The sequence below is a fragment of the Notothenia rossii genome, assembly GCF_949606895.1.
Source record: "Notothenia rossii genome assembly, chromosome: 3".
Classification (NCBI taxonomy): Eukaryota; Metazoa; Chordata; class Actinopteri; order Perciformes; family Nototheniidae; genus Notothenia; species Notothenia rossii.
In genome coordinates this window covers 82,468,128-82,490,543 of record NC_136901.1, presented here as the reverse complement: position 1 = coordinate 82,490,543, position 22,416 = coordinate 82,468,128, and the positions used below count along the sequence as shown (strand labels likewise).

Below are 22,416 nucleotides of genomic sequence, written 5' to 3'. Positions count from 1 at the left end.
ATTGTATGAGAGAAAAGGTAAGTGAAAATGAAACTGGCAGGCAAAAGTTTCAAAGATGTGTGAAGATTGTAAAAAAGGTGGAGGGAAGAGTTAAATTGAGAGATTTTCTTTCAGGCAGTTTAATGCGCGGCCCACATTATATCTGAACACACCATTGGGTGGATGCTTTTATCCAAAGTGCTCTACAAGAAGTAGAGTGCTTAAGCTTTGTGTGTGAAAGACCCATAGGAGAAGATGTCCTTAACCTCCACGGTGTATGTGCCATCTGTACCGACTGAGCTGCATGCAATATGAATCCCTGTGTGTGGCCCTTTAAAAAAATATCTTTCTTTAGCTTCTTTGCTGTTTATATTTAAATCTTTTGTCACATACACAATACAAAGACTCAGAGGGTTCAAGTAAAGGCTTGAATTAAAAAATAACTACATTTTAGTAACAGGGCTCTGAGGCCAAGGCTAACTTTGATTCTGATCCTGCATGAAGACAAAAAGGGAAGAAAAAAAACACCCTGAAAAGGTGCTCACACTGAGAAGGTGCTTATGACGGCTGATACTATGATGTCTTGTATTGTGGAGAAGATACAAGTTTGACACCTGATTTCAGCCTCAGGAGCAGAATGCAATTTTTCACTCATGTGTTCATCTGTGATCATTAGCGTGAATTGGCCAAAAGGTGGGTGGTAAATACTCCATTGTTAATTTATTGTTTGGATACCTTTTTCTGTCTGCAGTGAACTGTGACAGTGATGCTTTATACTCGGGGTGAAAACTGAACTCAAAGACACTTGGTATCAAAGGCAGACTCCCATGCTGGTTGTAAAGGAGAGCTCTCACTAACAGTGTAGGTTGAAAAGGATGTCTTCCCATGTGATATGTGAGGCAGCCTTGCAAAAGCCCCCAGACACAACGTTTTTCTCCAAAGGAAGGTCGACAGTTCCTCCCATAGGGAGTGAACACAATGGATCATGTTGAATTATTAACAGGATGCGAGTGAGAAGTAAACGTTTTATGTTTTCGTAGTCTCTTTTTGCTCTTTGTTCCACAATGTTAATATGTCTTTATATAATAAAGGGACATTAATTGTAAAGGCATTTAGTTTAGTTGAATTCTGGTGTATTGACTCAGGTGGATTTAAAAACAAATGTAAAAATAGCACTGAAATTAAGAACTAAATATTATTACAATACGTAATAAATCAGGATGTAATTTAAACAAATTGATTTTTTTTTTTTTATAAACAATCATTGATCTTTATCTGTATGATGATATAGTATTTCAGGGTGAAGAATATTATGGTTAAAGATTGTTAATATTAAAACTCAACACCCACACAACTAGTGCCCTCCAGTATTACAGTCCTGTTTGCTCCCACTGTCTTTCTCTACATACATGGTCTTTGTACTGTCATGTACACAAACATGATTTTGCACAATGGCTTGAAAAATATTTAATGGTTTTATCCAAGTTTAGACAGAAAATGCATTTGATTATAAAAGCTTTAAGTTCACATATAAATGATAGAAACCAGATGGGGGTGTAAGTCAGACACCGGACGAATCAAGGGAGTTCACTCCCATTGATGCAAAGTACAATAAACCCCATTTTCTCATTAGGCAGTCCTGATAAGACCTTTGCAACATTACCCAGAATGGCCCCATATAGAGATATTAAAGGGGAAATATCCAGAGGATAAATGCTATAGAGAAAGCATTACACTGCATACATGGGCATATCACCTTATCCTATTTAGTTGCTTTCTTGAAAAATGTATGGTAATTTGTAATAATACATTTGCGCTGCATATTGGTATGAATTCCAGTGGGTTTATTGAAGGCTATTAGGGGGTGGACTCGTGTAACAGAGGCTACGGCCCCAGAGGGAGTCATCCCAGAACCAGGCATGGTGTTCAGTCCACTTTCCACTCCTCTATTGCTCAGTTTTATATGATTCTGCCTGTTTAACTTTTCCTGACCTGTCATTTCGTATAACAACACATGCTGCTCTCCTGGTTCAGGAAAACAACTTTCTTGCAATTATGAGAAAATGTCTCCTTTTATTCCTTCAGAACCGAGAGGAAAGATTAGACCAATTAGCATGAATCACCTACAACGGCCCAAAGTAGCTTTAAATAATAACGACAATTTAACAATTAAATTATGAGAGCAGGGTCCTTTTCCCCTTTCATAGTCATTTTCAAACCCCATTGTGTGAAAGTTCAAGGATACAGAGGGCCCCATTTGTTTCAGATCCTGATTCACAAATACTTTGTTTGTCCAGGCCTGTGTGTGCAAAAAAGAGGGTGTATTTGGACCATAAATGTTTCAAAAAAGTTGACGTTGGCACTGCGGACATCACCCATTGGTTTGTGGACGTTTCTGGCATTTTGGGTGAAGCTAAGAACAACCATACTATTTTAACGTTACCAAAATGTTAAAAACAAACTTTCTTTAAATGGAAAGTGGTTTAATTTCTAGAAGGAAAACACAGAAAAAACTAAACCGAGAAAAGCTGTGGTAGTGACCTCTCATCACAAGGTATCCACCTCCTGAAGCTTACCCTGCTTTATCATCCAGTGAGGTAATTTCTCATAGACTTTAATACAATTAAACTTATTTTTTGCGACGCCTCCTGCACGCCATTAGAAAGTAGGGTCCATGAACCTTGGTTCCCGTTTGGTTAGTACAAATACATATGTAACAGTCAGAGCCTGACAGAGATCTTTTGAACTGGAAGTAGTAGCTGGAAGCCTCGGAGGTGAGCAGTTAATTAAGTTGATTTGACCTCTTAAACAAGGAGTGGAAGGAAAGGAGACGCAGTATATCATAGAGAGGGAAGGTACATAAAAAGGGGGGGGGGTATATATGTGTGTGGTACAGTATAGCGAGCAGCTGAAGTGAGATTAGGAAGAGATACAGCGATAAGGGTGAGTGGAGCTAAGAGGAGGACATTACCTCTCTGGCCTGGCACATTGAAGACAGGAGCGCTGTGTTCTGTGTTCACAGAGGTCACTCCTCTAATTATACATTCACAGACATCACACAAGTGAACGCCTGCATGCATACACACCTTAATACCTCCTTTAATCACCCCCCTGTCCTCCTCTCTGATGAAATGGGATGCAAATCAGCTCCGCTCTGCCGTACGTAGGGGTATTAAAGGTGACATTAAGAAAGAATACACACCTCTTCGTGGTCACACAATATCAGGCTGAGTGGTGCATAGGGGTCTTTTCAGAGTGCGAGTGTGAGGACAGAGATAAGTCATAGATAATGCACACTGCTGCATGGATAAATAAAATATGCTTCGGGCTCGCTGATGACGGGTCAGCTTGCAGCGTTTCTGCGATGCTTATATGTGTCACAGCAGCAGAGGAGACTTACTGTGGTTGGGAGGAAACAGTGTGCAGCTATTGCAGTGGATGATCTCCTTGACAACTGGTGCATCCTGGGATAGGGGCGGGAGAGCCAGGCCGGGCATCATGGGATTTATCGGGGTAATGCCAGTCATCAGCCCGAGACTGGGGTCAAAATCTGGAGTCAGGAGAGAAACATGGATGAGAATAGAGAGCGTGTAGCACAGCAGCCGCTGAGGAAGCTGTGACACAAACATTAAGACATTAGCTTTTTGTCTTTCATAGGGTTGCAAAATTCCGGGAATTTTCAAAGATGGACATTTTCCACGGGAATAAACGGGAATTAACGGGAATAAACAGGAATTTATGGGAATAAACTGGGAATTTTCCAAATTGAAGGTTGGCTCTTCATAGGGAACTTAAACATAGTTGGGGAAAGTATATTTTAGCATAATCTTGACTAAAACAGATGCCATTCAAGTACACTTGAATATCCATGCCATAGCACACTGCGACAAGGCTGGACAGTGACACTGAAGAGGAAGACTCAAAGTTGGATGCTGATGAGGCCCAGGAAGAGCCCGTTGACTGAAAGGGTTTAGCCAAAATGCAGAAGATTGCTTGAAGGAAGATGTGCATGTTTAATGGGACTGTTTGGAGGGAGAAGGGCTCTTTTCATTTCACATTTTGAATGGGACTTTGTGGGGATCTTTGGATGGGGGGTGCATTTTTGTTCATTTTTGAATGAGTGGGGTTAGGGGGGATGAGTAACATTTAACTCAACATTCCTGTTTTCGTTCTTCAATGAAGCAAATAATTGTTCAATAAAATAATTAGAACTTGTTCTGTTCTACTTGTTTTTTTGTTTAATTTTGCATCGAATATTTCCAAAATTCCCCAGCTTAACTTCCCATGGAAGCTTTCCGGAAATTTACCGGAAACCCTAGTCTCATAACAGTTATTCAGTCACAGCTAACCTTTACTGTGTCATTATTTGAGGAAAAGTTGGGTTACATTTAACATTGTGTACTTCCTACAGGAACACAGAGCAACTCATCTGTCAACTGCAGTGACACAGAAGCAGTTTATAAATAACTGAATATATCAGCCACTTATGAATAAATCAACCGATGAAAAACATGAATATTTAAACTATTTTTACTTGGTCTTTTTTTAATCTTAGTCACTCTCCTGATGTCTTTAATTCTCTCAATCTCTTTTTTTCACACACACACTTTTTGCTCTCCATCTCCTCCTCTTTAGTCTTTGAATGATGACCTGTAACATCAAAAGGAAATTCCTTAAAAAAATGCAGACTTTATATTCAGAGGTACTAATTTAGACTGCACCTGGGCTCACACAAACAAACAGATCTCGCACGCGTTGCCGGCTTTTTTTGATATGGAAATACATTGTCCTCTCCCGAGAGTCTCTACCGCACCTGCAGCAGACAGCAGCAGCAGCAGCAGAGATGATTATTGTGAGCATGTGTGTTTATGTGCATGCCAAGTCTCCATCCCCATGTGTGAGACAAAACTTGACTGAGACAAAACTGAAATGAAAGCGCAACAAAACCCTGATGCAATGTTCAAGACGTCTGGCGTATAACTTTTCTTTTTTGGGAGGGAGTCAACAGAGAGAGACAGATGTGGTTTGATTATGCGGTGAAGAAGTTGGAGGAATGGGAAAAGTTCAGGGACACGATGCTGCTGAACTGAACAACATAAAGATTGAAGAGCTGCGATACTGCGGAAGCTCGACTGACTTTCTCTGTCTCCTCTTGATGACCCCGACATCCGTCTTTAGCCAGGTGACACAGGGAGAGGAGGCAGGTGATAATGAACACACTGCTCAGATGGCAGAGCGATTAATGACTTATTTTGGTGAGGTGAAGGAGTAGGAGAGGATAACATGGAGGGGGAGAGTGTGAAGCAGCAAAAAAAAGACACAGAGCCATAAAATCTGATCCAATTATTCCCACGTCGAATCAAGATGTTCTGTTTTTCATTAGAAACTAAATGTTTATAGCGTTGCTGTGTGAAAATGATATGGAAAAATAACTATCTTTCGACTGACTAAAGAATAATGCACAGAGCAACATCATTTAGAAACTGCTTTACAATGCAGTTGAAATTGTTTAAAGAATGTACTTTCTCTCAAAGCAATTGGATTTTTCAGTGAACACAGCAAAATAGATGACTTTAGAAGGGTCTCTTTTTTTAGTTCCGATCTGGATGCAGCGTTAAAAATCACACTACCATAGCAAATAATCCATCTTGCGTCATCAATCTGATGTTGTTGTACTAATTGTGGACCATTTCAGTTTGGCAAGGCTTGACGTTTGCATTGACGACAGAGAGGTAACAGAACAAAAAATGAATAAATAAAAGCCTCAATTCCATAAAAACCCGAACGCACTTTCTGAAAGGTGTTGAAACCAAGTGGGAGAATAGGAGGAAAGGAAATAGATGAGGACGTCATTGTTACTCTGTACACGCATGACTTTTCACCAGCACTGACATTTCATAGTGGTGGGGAATATGTGTTACATCCTGAATGGATATGACCAGTCTTCAGAAAATGTGAGGTAGGAGCAGGATTTATAAACTGGGCATGAAAACCTATTGTTTATTATGCACCTAATGCTCGGCGTGTCTATGTTTGTCATTTATTAATACAAACGGTTATCGCAAATATATTTGTATGTCAAAATGTGCTCCAGTCTTTGGCAGTGTGCCTGTTATTGTGCTACTTTTCGTACTTTCTGTACAAAGGATTTAACAAGGCTCCGTCTGACCCAGGAAAACATCGAGATCAGAAAAAAAAATCTCCAGGGTTACATCCTGGCTTCACCTTCTTCCAGCATTCTGAACTCAGGTCAGCAGAATACTTTCTCCAGACATGATCTGACAGCTCATGTCTCACTAACTCCGTGTTTGTGCTTCCTTTCTACGCCTGCACATTTCTGAATTGTAACTTTGTTTATCTGTGTTGCTCCATTTGCTTTGCTATGGTAATAAGATTCAGAGTTGATATTCTTTTACACGGGCAAAAATACAGCGGGACATTTGTTCTGCTGTGCTTTGCAACAAATGTGTTGATCGAGGGCAAATTATGTTTGTATGTAGATTAAGAACTAATCTGGTTAGGGGCATGCACGACTTGTGTGCTTGTGTTTAATTTTTATTCAAGCCCATCTTGAAAAACAACACTACATTTGTCTAACCCCAAACCCAATTCAAAACTGCAAAAGTTCAATATGGTAATTATAATAAAGACAAAGAAAAGAGGAATACATGCAGGCCTATTATCAGTAACATCACACCCAAATAAAGCAGATTATATTTTTGGGCATATTTTTGTAGTTGTTGGTGTTATTTTGTACTAAAAGGTACCTATTGTTATACATCTACAGCAGAGCAGTTGTCGAGTTCAGCACTAGGAAAAACAAGCTAAGCTAAATGTCTTGTTTTAGTCGAAGTCAATTAGAATCAACGAGCGAGGGCACCAACAGTCAGCAATAATGACACTGTCAAATCATGCAGTACAAATCCATCAGACAAAGAAATACATTTCTCCACACACAGTAGTGTCAGTTGAATGTAACAGCCTCGAAACATTTCAGGCATGACTTTCATTTTTCACAAATTGAAAATATCTCATGTTGTCTGTATGGACAAACATTGAGGCTCTGGATTTTGTACGTTTAATGATCCATTAACCTTTTTATTTAGTACAGTACATCATCAGGTAACAAGTACAAATGGTCCAGTACTGCAAAACAAATAACATTAGCATTAGCCTAAAGCCGCTAGCCTTCTGCTTTTGAAATGATCAAAGATTTCTTGTGTAGTTACAAAATAACTTGGATGATGATCCCTCCTTGATGAAGTAAGTATATTACCCACAGACTGTATGTACTGACACAAGGATTGGATCCACTTTACTACATTTACCTGAATCAACCGTCCCGATTTTCCAACTCATCCATCCACACAAACAAGAGCACGTTCATTAGCAGAGATGATGAGATTGTATTTACAGTCTCTTCTTTCAGGGGATTTTCAGCTACTCTGGATCTGTCATTACTATGGCAACAATGGCGCTTAAGCCCGGAAGCCATGTCTTATGCTTCATCACTAACGGTGCGATGACCCAGTGTTTGAGTGGTTTCGGTGCAAAAGGGGTCTGTGGTGAGGAACTCCTCCGAGTGTCAGAGATCATAAAAGTGCCCTTAAACAAAAACATCAAGCAAAGGGTTCTAGCTCTCCTACCGCCCACACAAGGCCGCCAGTCACTAGGTCTGTTTATCTTTGATCTCTTTTTCTCTCGCTCACTGTTTGACTCTGGCTTTTCAAGAAATGAATCAATATCTCTGTACGCAATACTTCATTACTGCAGGCTTCATGCTGCTGCTCTAAAGCATTTTAACATATGGTAAGCACGCATATTGGTGCTTTATTTCTAATGTAAAATATCTCCCGGAGGTTTGCTAAATATAACTGCATTTCAGCCTGCGTGTGTGGGAGCACAGACATGGAATTACATTTACAGAAAACATACAATTGACTACAATAAGCTCCCGGCTATCACTGTTGTACTCTTTTTTTGTATGACTTGACACAACCTCTCCTCCCCTTTCTTCAACTTCAAACCTTAATTTCACAGTTACTGTAAATGTTCCCTCTCAGCAGAGTCGGTGATGGGTGGCGGTCGGGGGGACACGGACAGCCGCTGTGAAGCATGCTGGGTAATATTTTCTGATGAAGAGACATGCCTAAGCCTCCTGGAACTCTGCCTTTTTCTCACCCTGCCAACTGTCCTCCCATCTGCATCTTCATTTCGCTCCATATTTCCTATATCTCTTGAAAACCCATTAATTTATTTTAACCATAACAAATTCTTAATTTGGTTTTCTCTATGGTAACAGATTTAACTTTATCCCATGTATTCTGAAAAGATTGCACCTGTTAAGCTCTTTGAAAAATGTATGAACCACAATTTCCATCATTAATTTTCACACTATTCATTTTTTCCCCTCGACTTTACCGTGTAGGATATTAACAGTCAGTTAAATCTGTCTCTCGCTGATCGCAGCAGTCATTCAAATCACAGAGTGCGAGAGTGTGTGTGCGTGTGTGTGCGTGCGTGTGTATATATGTGTGTATTTTCATATTTAACAAGTGTTTGCCAAGCGAACACAGCAGAGACAACTGCGGGAGATTCTTCCTCCCCTGTGAGCCTTTTTGTTCATTAAAAAATACTGAAAACTGTGTGTGTAAAAGAATAATGTTTTTTTCTGTGTGTGGGGTCAGTGTGTGTACAATGTGTGTGTGAAACAGAAACAAAGAGAGGGAGTACATTCATCAACATATCTTCCTTAGTCTCATCAGCAGCTGCCTTGTGGCCTCCATCCAATTACAGTTATAATAAGACTTTAAACCAGCCAGTCAATGCCACTATAGCTTGTAATAGAAACATCTATTTCTACGAGTAGAACCATCATAAACGCCCTTGATGTCCTGGAGTGTTGTAAGTTTAAAAAAAATGTGCGGTGAACACTAATGTGAATATGCATTGACTGCTCATTATTTTTTTACTAAAATGGGGGCTGGTGGCTACAATCTGCAGCACCAGGATCTGCAAGCATAAAAACACGTAATCCCCTCTAGCTGACTGACCTTGTACATCCCAATGAAGCAGGGCAAGTGAGCACTTAATTTCCCTTCTGGAGTTATCTATACATTTTTATAAAGGGAGAGTGCTGTGCCCCACAAGTTAACAGGGATATTTTGAACAACACAATGAAAAGATAGACAGAGATACTACATGTCCTTGGGGAGGAATTAATTTTTCTGCATACATAGCACAAAACAAGAAACACATTCTACACATTTATACAATGAGACAAAGACATGGATTAAGACTTTGTCTTTCTGTCTGGATTTCTTAATTATTAATTAATTATTTAAAACTAGAGAGGAGGGGACTTATATGAAGCTTTAGCTCTTGCTTAGACGAGTCATTCTGCACATGGACTATAGCGGCGTACAGAAGGAAGCGGGGTAAAGTGCTGGTGGATGATTCGGGTCACGTGTGTTTGTGAGTGCTTTTTGGATCAGGAATGAGGTTACAGAAATAAATACAGTATACCCGAAAAGAACATAAAAAATGCCTTTCTGATGTTTTTTGAAAAAGGACTAAATAAACAAAGCTGGAAAAAGTGCTGATAGGGAATATCTAATTGCAGTGGAAACACCTGTAAATGGGCTGAATATGGAACCAAAAGGAACCAATGAACAAGTGGTATGAAGCATGAAATCAAACTGTGTTATGGTTTAAGACCGGCAGCAAGCAAATTGTTTTAACCCCCCCTCCTTTTTTTTGTTGATAAAAGGAACATAAAGGGGGTGAGGGTAAATAATCACTAATTGGTTGACAGTTTAATTTGTTCACACTACGCTGCTTTGCCACCAGCAGTTAGTTTTAGTTTAATTTTCTTTTGTTGTTAGCAACCCCTGCTGGCAATGCTCCACTTCACCCACAATACAGAGAGGAAGGTCGGGAATTCAATATTCACTTTGCTCCTCTGTAATTTAACCAATTGTTTTAGATGCCACTTCAACCCATCAAGTAAATAAAGAATGTGGCGTGTAACAGACATTCAGCAGGAATAGCCAGCACCTAGCTGATATAACAACAGCCCTTTGAATCAGCTTCTACAGGGTCTTGCTCTCCTGATGGTCGTCCTTACTTTTCCATCAGCTTATGCACCATGTTAGCACCATTTCTCAAAGTGAGGCATTGCAGAGGATTGTGTAAATGACACAGCACATCGTCAGAATGGAACTGCCATTTTTTGGAAGACCCCTTCCTCCAGAGGTGCAGGAAGAAGGTCAACAGGACTACCTGCCTGCTTTCAACAGGGAGACGTTACTGCGGCACCTGGTCCCACATAGCCAGACTCAGGGCCAGCGTTATCCCACAAAACAGAAAACTAACGGCTTTAAACCTCATTATTATTTATACATGTTATATTTGATCCCTTCATTTATCCCTTTTACAACTTGCAGTACTTTATGTCTTGAATATGGTTTCCCTCCAGCTAACGGACATCTACATTTGTATTTGCCAATGCTTGCTTTTCCGTACTTCACACTATGTGCACACTGAGCTGATTACATAAATAAAGTAAAGTACAAGGACAGGCAGCCCTTGCCTTGGAGGTAATCTCAGATATCTACTTTTAAATAAAAGGATGTGGGTCTGGAAGTTAAATTACAGAAGGACCAGCAGGTTCACCCGAAAACACCATAATTGCCACTGTGATAAATACTGGGGTCAGGGTGAAAAATGACCCTCATATACCCCCCAGACAGTATTAAAATCAATTACCAGCAAAGGAAACATTTAAAATCGTCCAATCTCCACTCGAGGCATAAATCCAGTCTAAATGGGTTTCAAGAAAGGGATAATACAAGGTGTATTTTCCATGACCTTACTGAATAACGCAGTGGATACATGAAAGAAAGCTCTACAGTTATTTATTTACATTTCTCTCTGGCCGTGTGCTGTCCATCAGACAGGTTATCAGCCTCAGCTTTTTTTATTTCCTCTCTTGCCTTATAATGTTCGTTGAATTTAGAGCATACAGTCACAGAAATATCACATTTGACATTATATTAGTATTGTTCTCTCTGTTACATGTATATACAGTATATTAATAGGCTAAAAACATGTTAATCTGTACAAAAAAGTTCATGTCCGTGGAATAAAACTTTTGGAGAACTTTACTTTAGAGTTCATATTTGTGGACTGTTTTGCGCACTGCATTTCAGACTGTTAAATTGACAATAAGAAGATAATATTCATTGGGCAAGGTTTACCAGAGTACAGACTAATAGATGGATGTAAGCAGAAAAAAATAAATGAGTAAAAATATCCTTAATCTTTCTATAGAGGACAATATGAATTATGATTCCAAAAATCTCTGAGAAAGTCTTGAAAAAAAGAAATGATATCCTTGAGATAAAGGGTCTTAGCTGCTAGAGTGAATAAATGCTGCCAGATTTAGAGATGAAAGTGTCTGTGTGTCTGTGATAATAAGTGGTAGCTTGTAGGGTTGAAAGGTCATATAGAGTGAGAGAGAAAGGAACAGAGACGAAGAGAGGGACAGGGAGAGACACCAAAACAGCGACACGGACGTAATCAAAGCTGACAGAGAGGGGGGAGATGGAGGTGAACCATTTCTCTGGCTATTCCAGGGTATTCTGTTGTCATCACAGTGTGGGTGTACTAGATGAGTCAGTGATATAACAACCTCCATTCAATATCCCAATGATAACACCGTGCGCACATACTACATAAACCCTCATTCGCCAACCCTGACCGTAAAGATATCCATCATAGAGAGATCAAACGACATCTCATCTTTCTGTTCAACACAACTCAAACTGCATTTAAGAAAAGTGCAGTCAGTAATTTGTAGATCTCCCACAGGTGTGTCTCCCTCTCCCAAACCAGGAGGCCGGACCTCACTCAATTGTTCCTCCTAGCTCCCTTACAATCAAGATGGCGGCAGCAAAAATGTAATCTGCCGTAATCTGTCTTGCTTTGGTTGAGCATAAGATATTGAGAATCGAGTTCATTTGCAAATGCACTGGTTTTAATATAAGATCACAACTCTATCAAGCTCATTGAGCAGTCAATGAACGTAAAAAGTAAACCTACTTTTTGATATAGTTTGCAACCACAAAAAGGTCCTTAATCATACAATCATAAATGTGCATATTAAATATTAGGCTGATGTATCAAGCACACACACACAAACACAACCTAACATGATAACAGGGAGGCGTGTGGCGTAGTGGGTTAGTGCCGTGGTGTTCGGATCAGGGGGTCACAGGTTCAAACCCCTCTGCAGTCAGCATGTCGTTGTGTCCCTGAGACACTTCACCCCAAAATGCTCCTGTGGGGATTGCCCACAGTATTGAGTATGTAAGTCACTTTGGAGAAAAGCGTCTAACAAGTGACATGTAATGTAATAACAGATTTACTCCACTGGATTAAATAACATTTATCCATGCTGAGCTCTAGTATTACTGCCCACAAGGAGTCCATTTGTCTCACACATCCTCTGACTTCAAGTAATAGTAGTTTAAAAGAAGACGGGAAAAGCTGTCTAATAGATGTTTCAGCTAAAATTAATATAAGCTGACATTTAAACATATAAGTAGTAAAATAGAGACAGGAGTGAATGTTTTATGTGATATTTTATTATAGGCAATTTGCCTTTGTTAATGTATTTTTCCATTTTACCGTTCGATGTGCAGTTGCTTTGATATGAACAATACACTAATCATCACTTTTTATATATACAAAATATTATATTACATATAACACATTTTCTGTCTAACATTTTAAAGCATATGTATAAAAGCAAACAAAATCTAATTCATATGACTGATGTAATGGACAGAGAAACATTCAAAAAAATCTAAACAGAGTTATCGAGCGCCTGCCTCCACTGCCATGTATAAAAGAAAACTTTAATTTGAATTTGAAAAACAAGACACATGCAAAATGACAGAAAGCGGGAACCAAATGATACGTTTTCCCTGCAGACAGAGTGCTGAAATATTTGCTAAACAATCAGTTTGTTCAGTGTGTAATATGATCTATTCACAGCAGTGATAATTAATATTAAAACCCCTCTATATTAATATAGAACTTGTCGAGAAGCAGGACTGACAAAGTGCTGAACAGCTCTGATTAGGTTACATCGTAGAGGAAAAAGAAAACCGTGACATGTTGGGAAGGAAGATTGTTAGTTTTCTTACCAGCGGATCGATTTCAGTTTCCTCTCTGTTCAGTCACTATAGAAGTCCAGCATTTATTTTAGCCTGACCTTGAATCAGGCTTTCAGCAGCTCCAAAGCTGTCACATGTAAACTGGGTATTTTACGTACACAGAAAACTTTAACAGTGAGGTATTTACTTACCTCAAGGGTAGTATGCGGCTTCTCAAAAGTATTTTCAATGTCAGGATTAAAGGCCCTTTATGGCCATGGTACAAAACAGACACAGTTCAAGGTTCAAGGCTCAAGGCTTTTATTGGTCATACGTACATAGCTACAGTGTAGTTATGACGATGAAAATCGTAGGTCACAGGCTCCTCCGGTGTTCATTATTGGGACGGATTAGAGGTTTCTCAGGACCATGTGGGCATGTACATCTTGATTGACACCTCCCTCACTCGCATACGCTTTGTAGCAACTTCCAGAGCAGGACAGATTCAATCATTGCTACATTGAGACGGATGTGTCACATACATCCGGCATAAGGGCACAGTCACACATCCACAAAATGGATATTTGCGTCCAGTTCACATTGACTTTATGTTTGAAAAGTGCCGGAAAAACATTCGCTCCCACCTTCAATTTGGGTTTTAGAAAGTGGCTGCTGGCTAATTGGTAAAGTACTGCCAGTGTTTGTCTTCTCTCTCTGTTTCAGTCTGTTCAGAGCGCATTCATGTCTGGGCTATTCAATTGACCTATTACTATTATTTGTCCGTCTCAGATGAGCTTTAAAAAGAACTACAAAATAAAAAACATGTCAGGGTTAGATATTAGGTTTCAGATGAGATCCTAAATGATGGATCCATGAGGACTTCTATCTTTGATGTAATGACGGCTGACAATATACAACCTGTCAGCAACACAATTTTAAAGCTGTATCTTTGCTCTTTTAACTTGTCTTTTTAAGCTACATTCGTCCTGGGACACCTCCCACACTAAACTCCAAAAGATGTTACTGACATACTGACATATTCTAACTTAAATGTAAGGTGACAGCCTACAGGCCCATCTCCCAAATGTTGGTGTATTCATTTATGAACTATAAACAACCTCCACACAAATCACACATCTAGTTCAGCTCAGGCGAGTTTTCTCTAGATGGAACTCAACACAGGGCAGGATTCTCTTAGCGATGACGGAGAGTAAAGCCATCTGGATTAGTTCACAGACCGTAAAACACAACATGAAACAGAGTTTGTGTGTATATTTTATAGCTTGGATCAAGTTATGATCTCTGCCTTGTGTGTGTGAGAGTGTGGGCGGCATGAATTTGCGTGTGCTGAGTATGTTCTGAGTGGCTCAAAAGGTTCAGAGCTAACAGACTGGAAATATGGCCGTGCATCTCCTGCCAGAGTCTACTGAACCTATGGATTATGGATGGAGTTCAGCAGAGGGCAGGTTTACTGCTCTCAGGTCGCCTGTTTGAGTGCAGGCAGAACAGGGATGGTAGACGCAGAGTCCTACTGCACTTAGCAGTCAGCTCTGATTGACCTGAGGTTTCCGCTTCATAAATGGTTAAAGGAAGAGAGGCAGACCGAGATGGTAGGAGTGGAGAGAAAGACAAACAAGTGGTAGGAGTACTTCAAACAGAATGATTTCCATCCTGTCTGTTTGTCTGTCTGAAGATGGATCATTCTGAGCTCAGTTCAGACAAAAGTACCTCCTCTGATATCCTTATAAGTACATCATATAATAGAATACAAAACAAACCAATGTTCTCTAACAGAATTAGTGATAACTCAAAAGATGATGGTGATGTTTAAACCGTTTAAACTAAATGTGTTTAAAACGTTTATTCTAGTCCAAGTTATTTAGGTGATAAGTGAATAGATTTTAAGGATTAAGAGTGAGGTACTGTTCATTTGTAAATTCCTTGCATTTATATGTGCTCAGTTTTCAGCAAAATCCACTTAGTTGCATATTTAGTTTGAGTTTTTCAGTGTGACTGAGTAAAGAAGAACTGTAAAAGCTTTCCGCTCTCCAAAAAGCCAATAAGCAGTGTGTGGCTGTGGGTTACAGTGGCTGACTCAGCTGTAATGAGACATTAATGAAGATGTTGGGTAATTTGGGGCTGGTGAGGGAGAAAGAGATAGTGAGGGCGGGGGAGGGAGGGAGAGGGAATAGGGACGGAGAGGGGGAGGACGGAAGAGGAAAAGGTAGGGAAGCACCAGCTGCTTTTCCAGATGATCCATGAGGGGAGCCACAGCTGTCCTCTTCACCCGACCCTCCTTCCCCTCCATCTCCTTCTCCTCCCTTCTGTCCTCTCCACTCCACCCTTCAGAAACTGCTTCGGCAAAACGACTTTAAATGAAGATATATTACCGCGACTAAAGGCTTATCCATTGTTTTCCCCACAGATCAAATCCCCCACACACACCTCTCCCTCTCTGCGCGTGGGTGCATGCGAGAGTGTTTCCCTCCATCTCCATCACACAGAGCTCCCTACTCTGTCGGTAATGTTTATGATACTCTTGAAAGGAGAGCTAGCAGAGAGTGAGAGCAGTAAATACCACCAAATGAAATGGAATAGGTGAACCGCAGTAGTAAAGTGCGGCAACTTCCACAACCATTTGTCTTAAATATGGATTTGAATAACTTCCATATGCATGTATGTGAACACTTGAATGAGAAGCAGATACTATGTGCCAAAAATAGGAAGTAAACACAGATAGAAAGTGGAACGGTGGACCCTAACTGTGTGTTATAAATGGAAAGTGGAATTGGCAAGACTGAATGTGATGTTCTCAATGCAGATAATTAACAATGAAGGGCTCTCCGAGGTTGTAATGACATTGGAAAATAATAAACAGATGGAAACACGCGCCAATGCTTCATTAATCTCTATGCTCTCGGCTCTAAAATATTTATCCAGCGTTCTGAAAGTAATTTGAATGAGGTGTTATAAGTCTGTGTCGCCTGAGCCCAATTTATTTTTTGAATGGTGCGCTCTCTTAAGGACATATCAATGACACAGCTCTCTGCATGCTTATATTTGTTCATTATGCTCATGAGATGTGAAAAAAAAGATGTGTAACAGCAGGAGGAATCCAGTTTCAATGTTGAATGTTCTGACTATTTTTATAGCAATCTTTTGTAAACTTAACCCTCATTAACTCTAATATGACGGCGGCTGTGGCTCAGTGGATAGTGTGCTGGACTTTGAATCAGAGGATAGCAAGTTCGAGTCCCACTGCAGTCAGCATGTCGTTGTGTCCCTGGGTAAGACACTTGGATTGTCCACAGTACTGAATGTATGTAAGTCACTTTGAATAAAAGCGTCTAACAAATGACATGTAATGTAATATGAGAACATCTTTGATGGTGGCAAAGATCTCTCTAACTCAGACAGAAAGCTACCATGTTGTGTAATATTTAAGTAGACATGGCAGTCAGTTGGAAAGATTAGCAGGAAGGTTAGAGCTTTGTTTGTTTTGCAAGTTTGCATGCAGTTAATCACCATTATATAAAGTCAAAGATTGAGCATTTTTGAACAAACAGGAAGTTGGCCCCTTTATTACTGAGCCATTGTTCTGTGCATGTGAGTGATTCTGACATAGTTGTAGAGACATGACTCCATCTCTCAAAGTCAGCTCAGTGTATCTATTTTAATTGGATTTTGAATCTTGCCAATAATCAAATTAAAATACCAACGTCGGATTTCAACACTATATCATCCCAACTAACACACCCTCAATATTCATCTGTTAGGCTCGGAGAAAATAAAATACATTTAATAAACTGCTGAAAAAGGGCCGGTTTTAAGATGTTAAGAAGATATATCTCATTTTTCTTCACGTCTATGAAATGTTGCTGTTGAAGAAGGACTTGGGCAAAAGAGGTTAAATTAGACCCTCGTACAACCAGATTCATAATATTGCCAACCATTCATGCCCATTTATAGATGAACACATAAATAATCCTGCAAACAACTTAGATACAGCTAATTCAACAAGAATCCCTACTTAGAGTCCTGTCATTTAATGTGTTTCCACTGTCGGATGTTATAAAACGAGCACAATAATTCGCTCTCTAATAACGTTAAATTATGGAGAAGAAATTAATCATTGGTTTTGTTATGAGAAGCAGGGATGAGGGTCCCCTGGGCTTTGCCTGGTTATTTATTAAGGTTTCAATGGCGAAATGCAAAACCAGTTTTAAAAATCCATTAGTGATGCAGCCTGTGAGAGCGCTTTCATAACATTTTGAACTCTCCCTCTCCATCTCCATCCCGTGCACCAGGTGCCAAATCTCACATGAGTTTGATCTTTTTTGCATAACCTTGTGTCTGAATGAAGCAGTAAGGAGCCATAATGGAAAACTCACTTTTTGTCTGAATGAAAACAAGCCATTCATTTAATAGGAAGATGAAGCCATGATGATTAATAACAAAATAATGTATTTTTACAACAAGCCTTCAATCTATATGTTATTAAAGCTTCTTAAAACCATATAATAACATAATCCAAACAACCAGCAGTGGATGTGATTGTATTTATTGCACATTTGGTGTCCACATGACAGGACGTTCTATACACAGTTGGTGCGTTCATAAATGTAATAGCAGCAGCTAGACGTGTGCAAAGATGTCTGTGTGAGCTGTCGCAAACATCTATTTGTGAGCTGTTGCAAACATGGACAGATGACTGAATTTACATCACGTGGACCCTTATGGACCCTCACAGCTAAGCAAAAAGTTAAATGTGTGCTTTAGTTTGTTGTTCAAAATACATATATATATAAGTTAAAATGCAAATCTACTGATACTGTGAGGTTATTATTATTACACAGCTGCAGTGGTTTAGAGGGGGCAGTCAGACTAACATGTTCCAAGTTACTGTGAGAATCAAACATGGGATGATTCATGTCTACTGAAGATTCAACTTCTCTGTTGACCATCCATATTTAAACAGTTTTCATAAAATGATTTAAACAATTAAATTGATCTGTGGAATACACATAACCACCATGTGAATGACTGAATTATAAATGATATAATAAATAATCTATTATAAATTGTTGTTATTTTTTTAATTGTATTATTATTTTTCCTATTTTAGTTATTTTTTTACTTGATTTTTTTATATTTTATTATGAACGTATGTGTGCAAAAAAGGGTTTTGACTTTTGACTGAATATCATTTTTAGTTTTCTGATTTTGAGCTGCCCCTGTTTAGGAAAAATGCCATACAAAAAAACTACGTTATTATTACAATTATTGAATATTATTATTATTATTATTAATATATTATTATATAAGTGTTTATTGATTTGATTCATGTGGTTCATACAATAATGTGTCTTTAGTGGGAGCAGTGTGGAATCACTGCACCTTGCCAACATAGAAGTAGGTGGATTGTGTTTCTGTTGAACAGAGGCGGGCTATCTCTTTCTTCCTCCTTTCAATTTTTATGATAATTTCCAAAACTGCATAAATCTGCCACCTACACTAAAACGTGCATGTATGTGCTCAGAGGAAAGTAATGAACCCAGTGGGAGCAGGAGGAGGATTACTAACTCTTCTGTGACGAGTGGAACAACGAGGGAACTCCTTAAAGAAGTGAACACATACACTGTAAAATTCTGAGCTCCACTTGTACAGTCATGCAAGGATGCCTTACTGCCTCCACACAGGTGTAAAAACATACACACTGTGTGATCCTGTGGACACACTTAGCATTTTCAAGCATTTACTTAAACAGGGACATGAGCTAACCGCACACCCTTAATTATAACTGCCTGGGGGAGTAGAAGCAGAGGAGGGGAAGCTCCAGACATTCAAACACTGACGCATCGGGAGCTGCCTGCTGCGATGAGTACAACTTCTCAGTGTTGATGCTCACAGGCTTGCTCAAGGGCACTTTGAGGGCAGCGGAGGGGGAGGAAACGCTGTTACTCATATGTCCTCGGCTCCTACACATAATTCTTCCCTGCGTGTCTGTGGATTCAGGGCCGCGACTTAAAAAGATACTGTAACTTTTAGGCGAATAGTTTCTCCCACCTCTAAGTGAGGGAAAGCTACACCTTATTTACAGTATATCTTGTAACCAAACATTTTTAACATAGAACTAAGAAGTTTATTTTGTATTGGCTATGGGAACAAAATTCCAACATCAATATTGACTGTACTAAAGTGTGCTGCCACTGTCACTGTCACTGCCACTGTGTGACCAGTGGCAGCATGTAACATATTTTCCGTGGTACCTGGCATCAGCTGCTGTCCCATCATGTTTAGCGGAGGCATCCCCAGGCTGCTCATGGCTTGTGCCCAGACGCTGGGGTCTGACATGGGCATCGTCATGGAGTTAGGAGCCATGTTCATGTTGGCGTCTGCAGAGAGGGACACACAAAAGAGTGAGATTTACAATTCCCAGGTACTTCAAAAAAGATCACGCATCAATCGAGATGGGTTAAAGGATTGCTCGGCATTACATTTAAGGTGGCAGATCTTTGGCTTTCTTTCCTGAGGAAATCGTATACTTTATTGACATAAGTGCTTTGTTCTCTCCACTCTCATTTCCTTTCTGTCACAGGAGAGAGGAGAGGCTGCTGTGACCCTGCTTTCAGTCTGACTCCATATTGACTTTTAACACGCTGTCATTTACAATACATTCCTTTCATTCCAGTTTTTTACTCAACTACCTTGGTCCTTTCAAAAGTCTGGCCTCTTGGCACATCCTGTCTCAGTGACCTATGACCTCTTCTGAAAAGGTGGCAGCTGCTCTGACTGACAATGCTGTCACACACACACGTACAAACACAAAGATTAGCAAAGGCACTCTGTACTATCTCTAAACACTTAACATTCAACATAAAAGCTGTTTAATTTATTTGAATTAAAAAACAAAACTCATAGAAAGTGACTTCTAAATTTAGTATGGTCATCCCTCATTCAATATGTAAATGCTGAGGATATTAAGGATTTTTTACAATTTAAATTAAAAAAAGAAAATGTAAATTACTTTTAATTTGTTTTTAATAATAAGTAGAGCAGATGCATGGTTAATCATTTTCTCTGATTGGCTACTCCTGCTCTGATTGTACATGTGATTAATCATCACTCACACTTTGAATCTCGACCCTAAACTTCCCTTTGAGTAGAAGTTAGTTTCTTGATAAAAGCTTTATTCCTCACACTGGAAAACTTTCTCGCTCCTAAGTTAACTCTTTTCTGTGTAACTCTTAGAAGTTTTATAAACACAAGAGCTGACCTGAGTGAAACTTTGACACACAATACACAAAGGGATAAAGCAGTATCCATGTAACAATGCCTTAAGTACAAAATCAGACATTAGTTCTGAGCCATGAAAATGTTGAATATTCTCCGACCTACCATTACAAATGCTGCCAGCTGCCATACAAAACCTCAGGCTTATAGTTATCTGCCATGGCCTAAGACTTGCATAGAAAAGCAAACACATTAAGATCCCCATAGATGAAAACCCTGCAGTAAAGTCAACAGGAACACATCACACATCCACCGGCGGCTCATACAGCCGATCTGGAGTTCATTTCACAGATGTAAGTACTCGTACAACTCTTGCTGGTTAAGCTCTCGCCGGTGGACCTGTAAATTACCGAGCGGCACCGACTGCTGGCTGAGCCACGAGCCTTTTCTCCTCTTCCCTGACACTTCATATAACTGGTGTAATACAAACCAGCGCTGGGATTTTACACCCAAAAAGTTTTTCCCAGTGCCTTGTTTATTTGTCCCTGGCAGGTTCATGTTTGCGGTTGTTTGCCAACTCACTGTGATAAGCAATTTCCCTCTCCCGCTGACAGAACAACATGGAGAAGCTTCCCGAGCTGCTTCTCTAAAAATATGCCAGAGAGATGTTTACTAACAAAACCGCTAGATGTTTCCCTCATGTCAGGTTATGTATTAGTGTAATTATGGCATTTCAAACATTATCATTTCAAATTCTATGACAGCTTGAGAATTTATATTTAATTGCAATGATTAAGGCTGTGCTAGCTTTCAGTTTGCAAATAGGTTTCTGACGAAAGGGGAAAAGCATCAGCAGCAGCATGCTTGTAATATAGCAGCATTCCCTTTCATTCTGTTAATTAATATTCTTCCAAAAATCCCACTAACACAACAACAGACCCACTCACGAAAGGTTGTCTGTATGCTGCCATGGCGAAGCTGATAACACTTCATTGTTGTGGTGTTGCCATGTTAATGTTCCCGACAGGAGCTTCACAGCCCTGTTAACTGCTTACAACCCTATTAGCTGTCCTGCTGACTGGGTGTCAGTACACTCAGAGGAGAGATAATACAGTGGGAGGAGAGGAGTGGGGAAACTTAAAGCTTTACTACACAAGGAGTGATAAGAGTCTATGAAAACTAATGCAGGGTTTAACAGTAGATTGCCTGCTGTCCTCCAGGCAGAAAGAATGCTGATATTGACTGGAATAGAGGTCAGAATTTGGCCCAGTTGGGCAAGTGCCCAGAAATAAATTCCCGACTACTATTTCTCACCCTGTGACGCTGTTATCCTTCCTCTGCTATCAGCCCACTCTCCACTTTCTTACGTCTTTTTAACAAAAACAACATTGCCTGCCAGCTCAGAGTTAGTCAGAAAATAGTGTGGGGCGTTTGTGGGGGATGTTACTTTGAAATACAAAGCAAATAAAAGCATCAGTTAGCATTTAGATAAACAGGGGGACTCATTTTCCACAAGGTGTATACCATTTGTCACCTTTTTTAGAAAGGTGAGTGTGTGTGCACTTAAAGAACATGGTTTATGTACAATGCCAAGTTTTGTTTGTACAAAAAAAAAGTACCTTTCAGTGCCTTCTGCTTGCTTTTGCAACACACTCTCACTCCATAATCGTCAAGGAGCGACGTTTGGTCAGGGTCCCGTGGCGTGCAGTTGTGACGCTCCTAGGCTCCTTCAGCTTCATAAAGGGACGCAAATAGCTTTAAACTGATTGCAATGTATTCCCATCTGCGGCGGGATTTGACGCTCATGGAAGCACGGCATTCGTTTGTGTCGGCTGCCATTAAAAGGCAATGTGAGCGTCCATTCCCATTGGATAACGGAGAATTGTACACCAGGAAGTAAGTATTCCCCTTACTGTCGATTGATTTTACAGTGATATCTGCACTACTCATCGACTAAAAAACACCAGATTATCCTTGTTAATTACACAACATTGATTGGTTTAAATTGTGTGCAATGCTTTTGTATTTTTCCCCTTCGATTCGG

The 22,416-nt window shown here is 39.8% G+C and overlaps 1 protein-coding gene across 1 annotated transcript in view; it reads right to left on the bottom strand.

The window, feature by feature from the left end:
• Positions 1–22,416, bottom strand: part of LOC307034049 (ecto-NOX disulfide-thiol exchanger 2-like) — a 142,064-nt gene that overhangs the window by 51,356 nt on the left and 68,292 nt on the right. Inside the window, exons 3-4 of the mRNA XM_079672753.1 lie at positions 19,409–19,534; positions 3,380–3,529 (exon numbers count right to left, since the gene is read on the bottom strand). Of these exons, the coding sequence (XP_079528879.1) occupies positions 3,380–3,529; positions 19,409–19,534 (276 nt within the window). The remainder of the gene's footprint in view (positions 1–3,379; positions 3,530–19,408; positions 19,535–22,416) is intronic.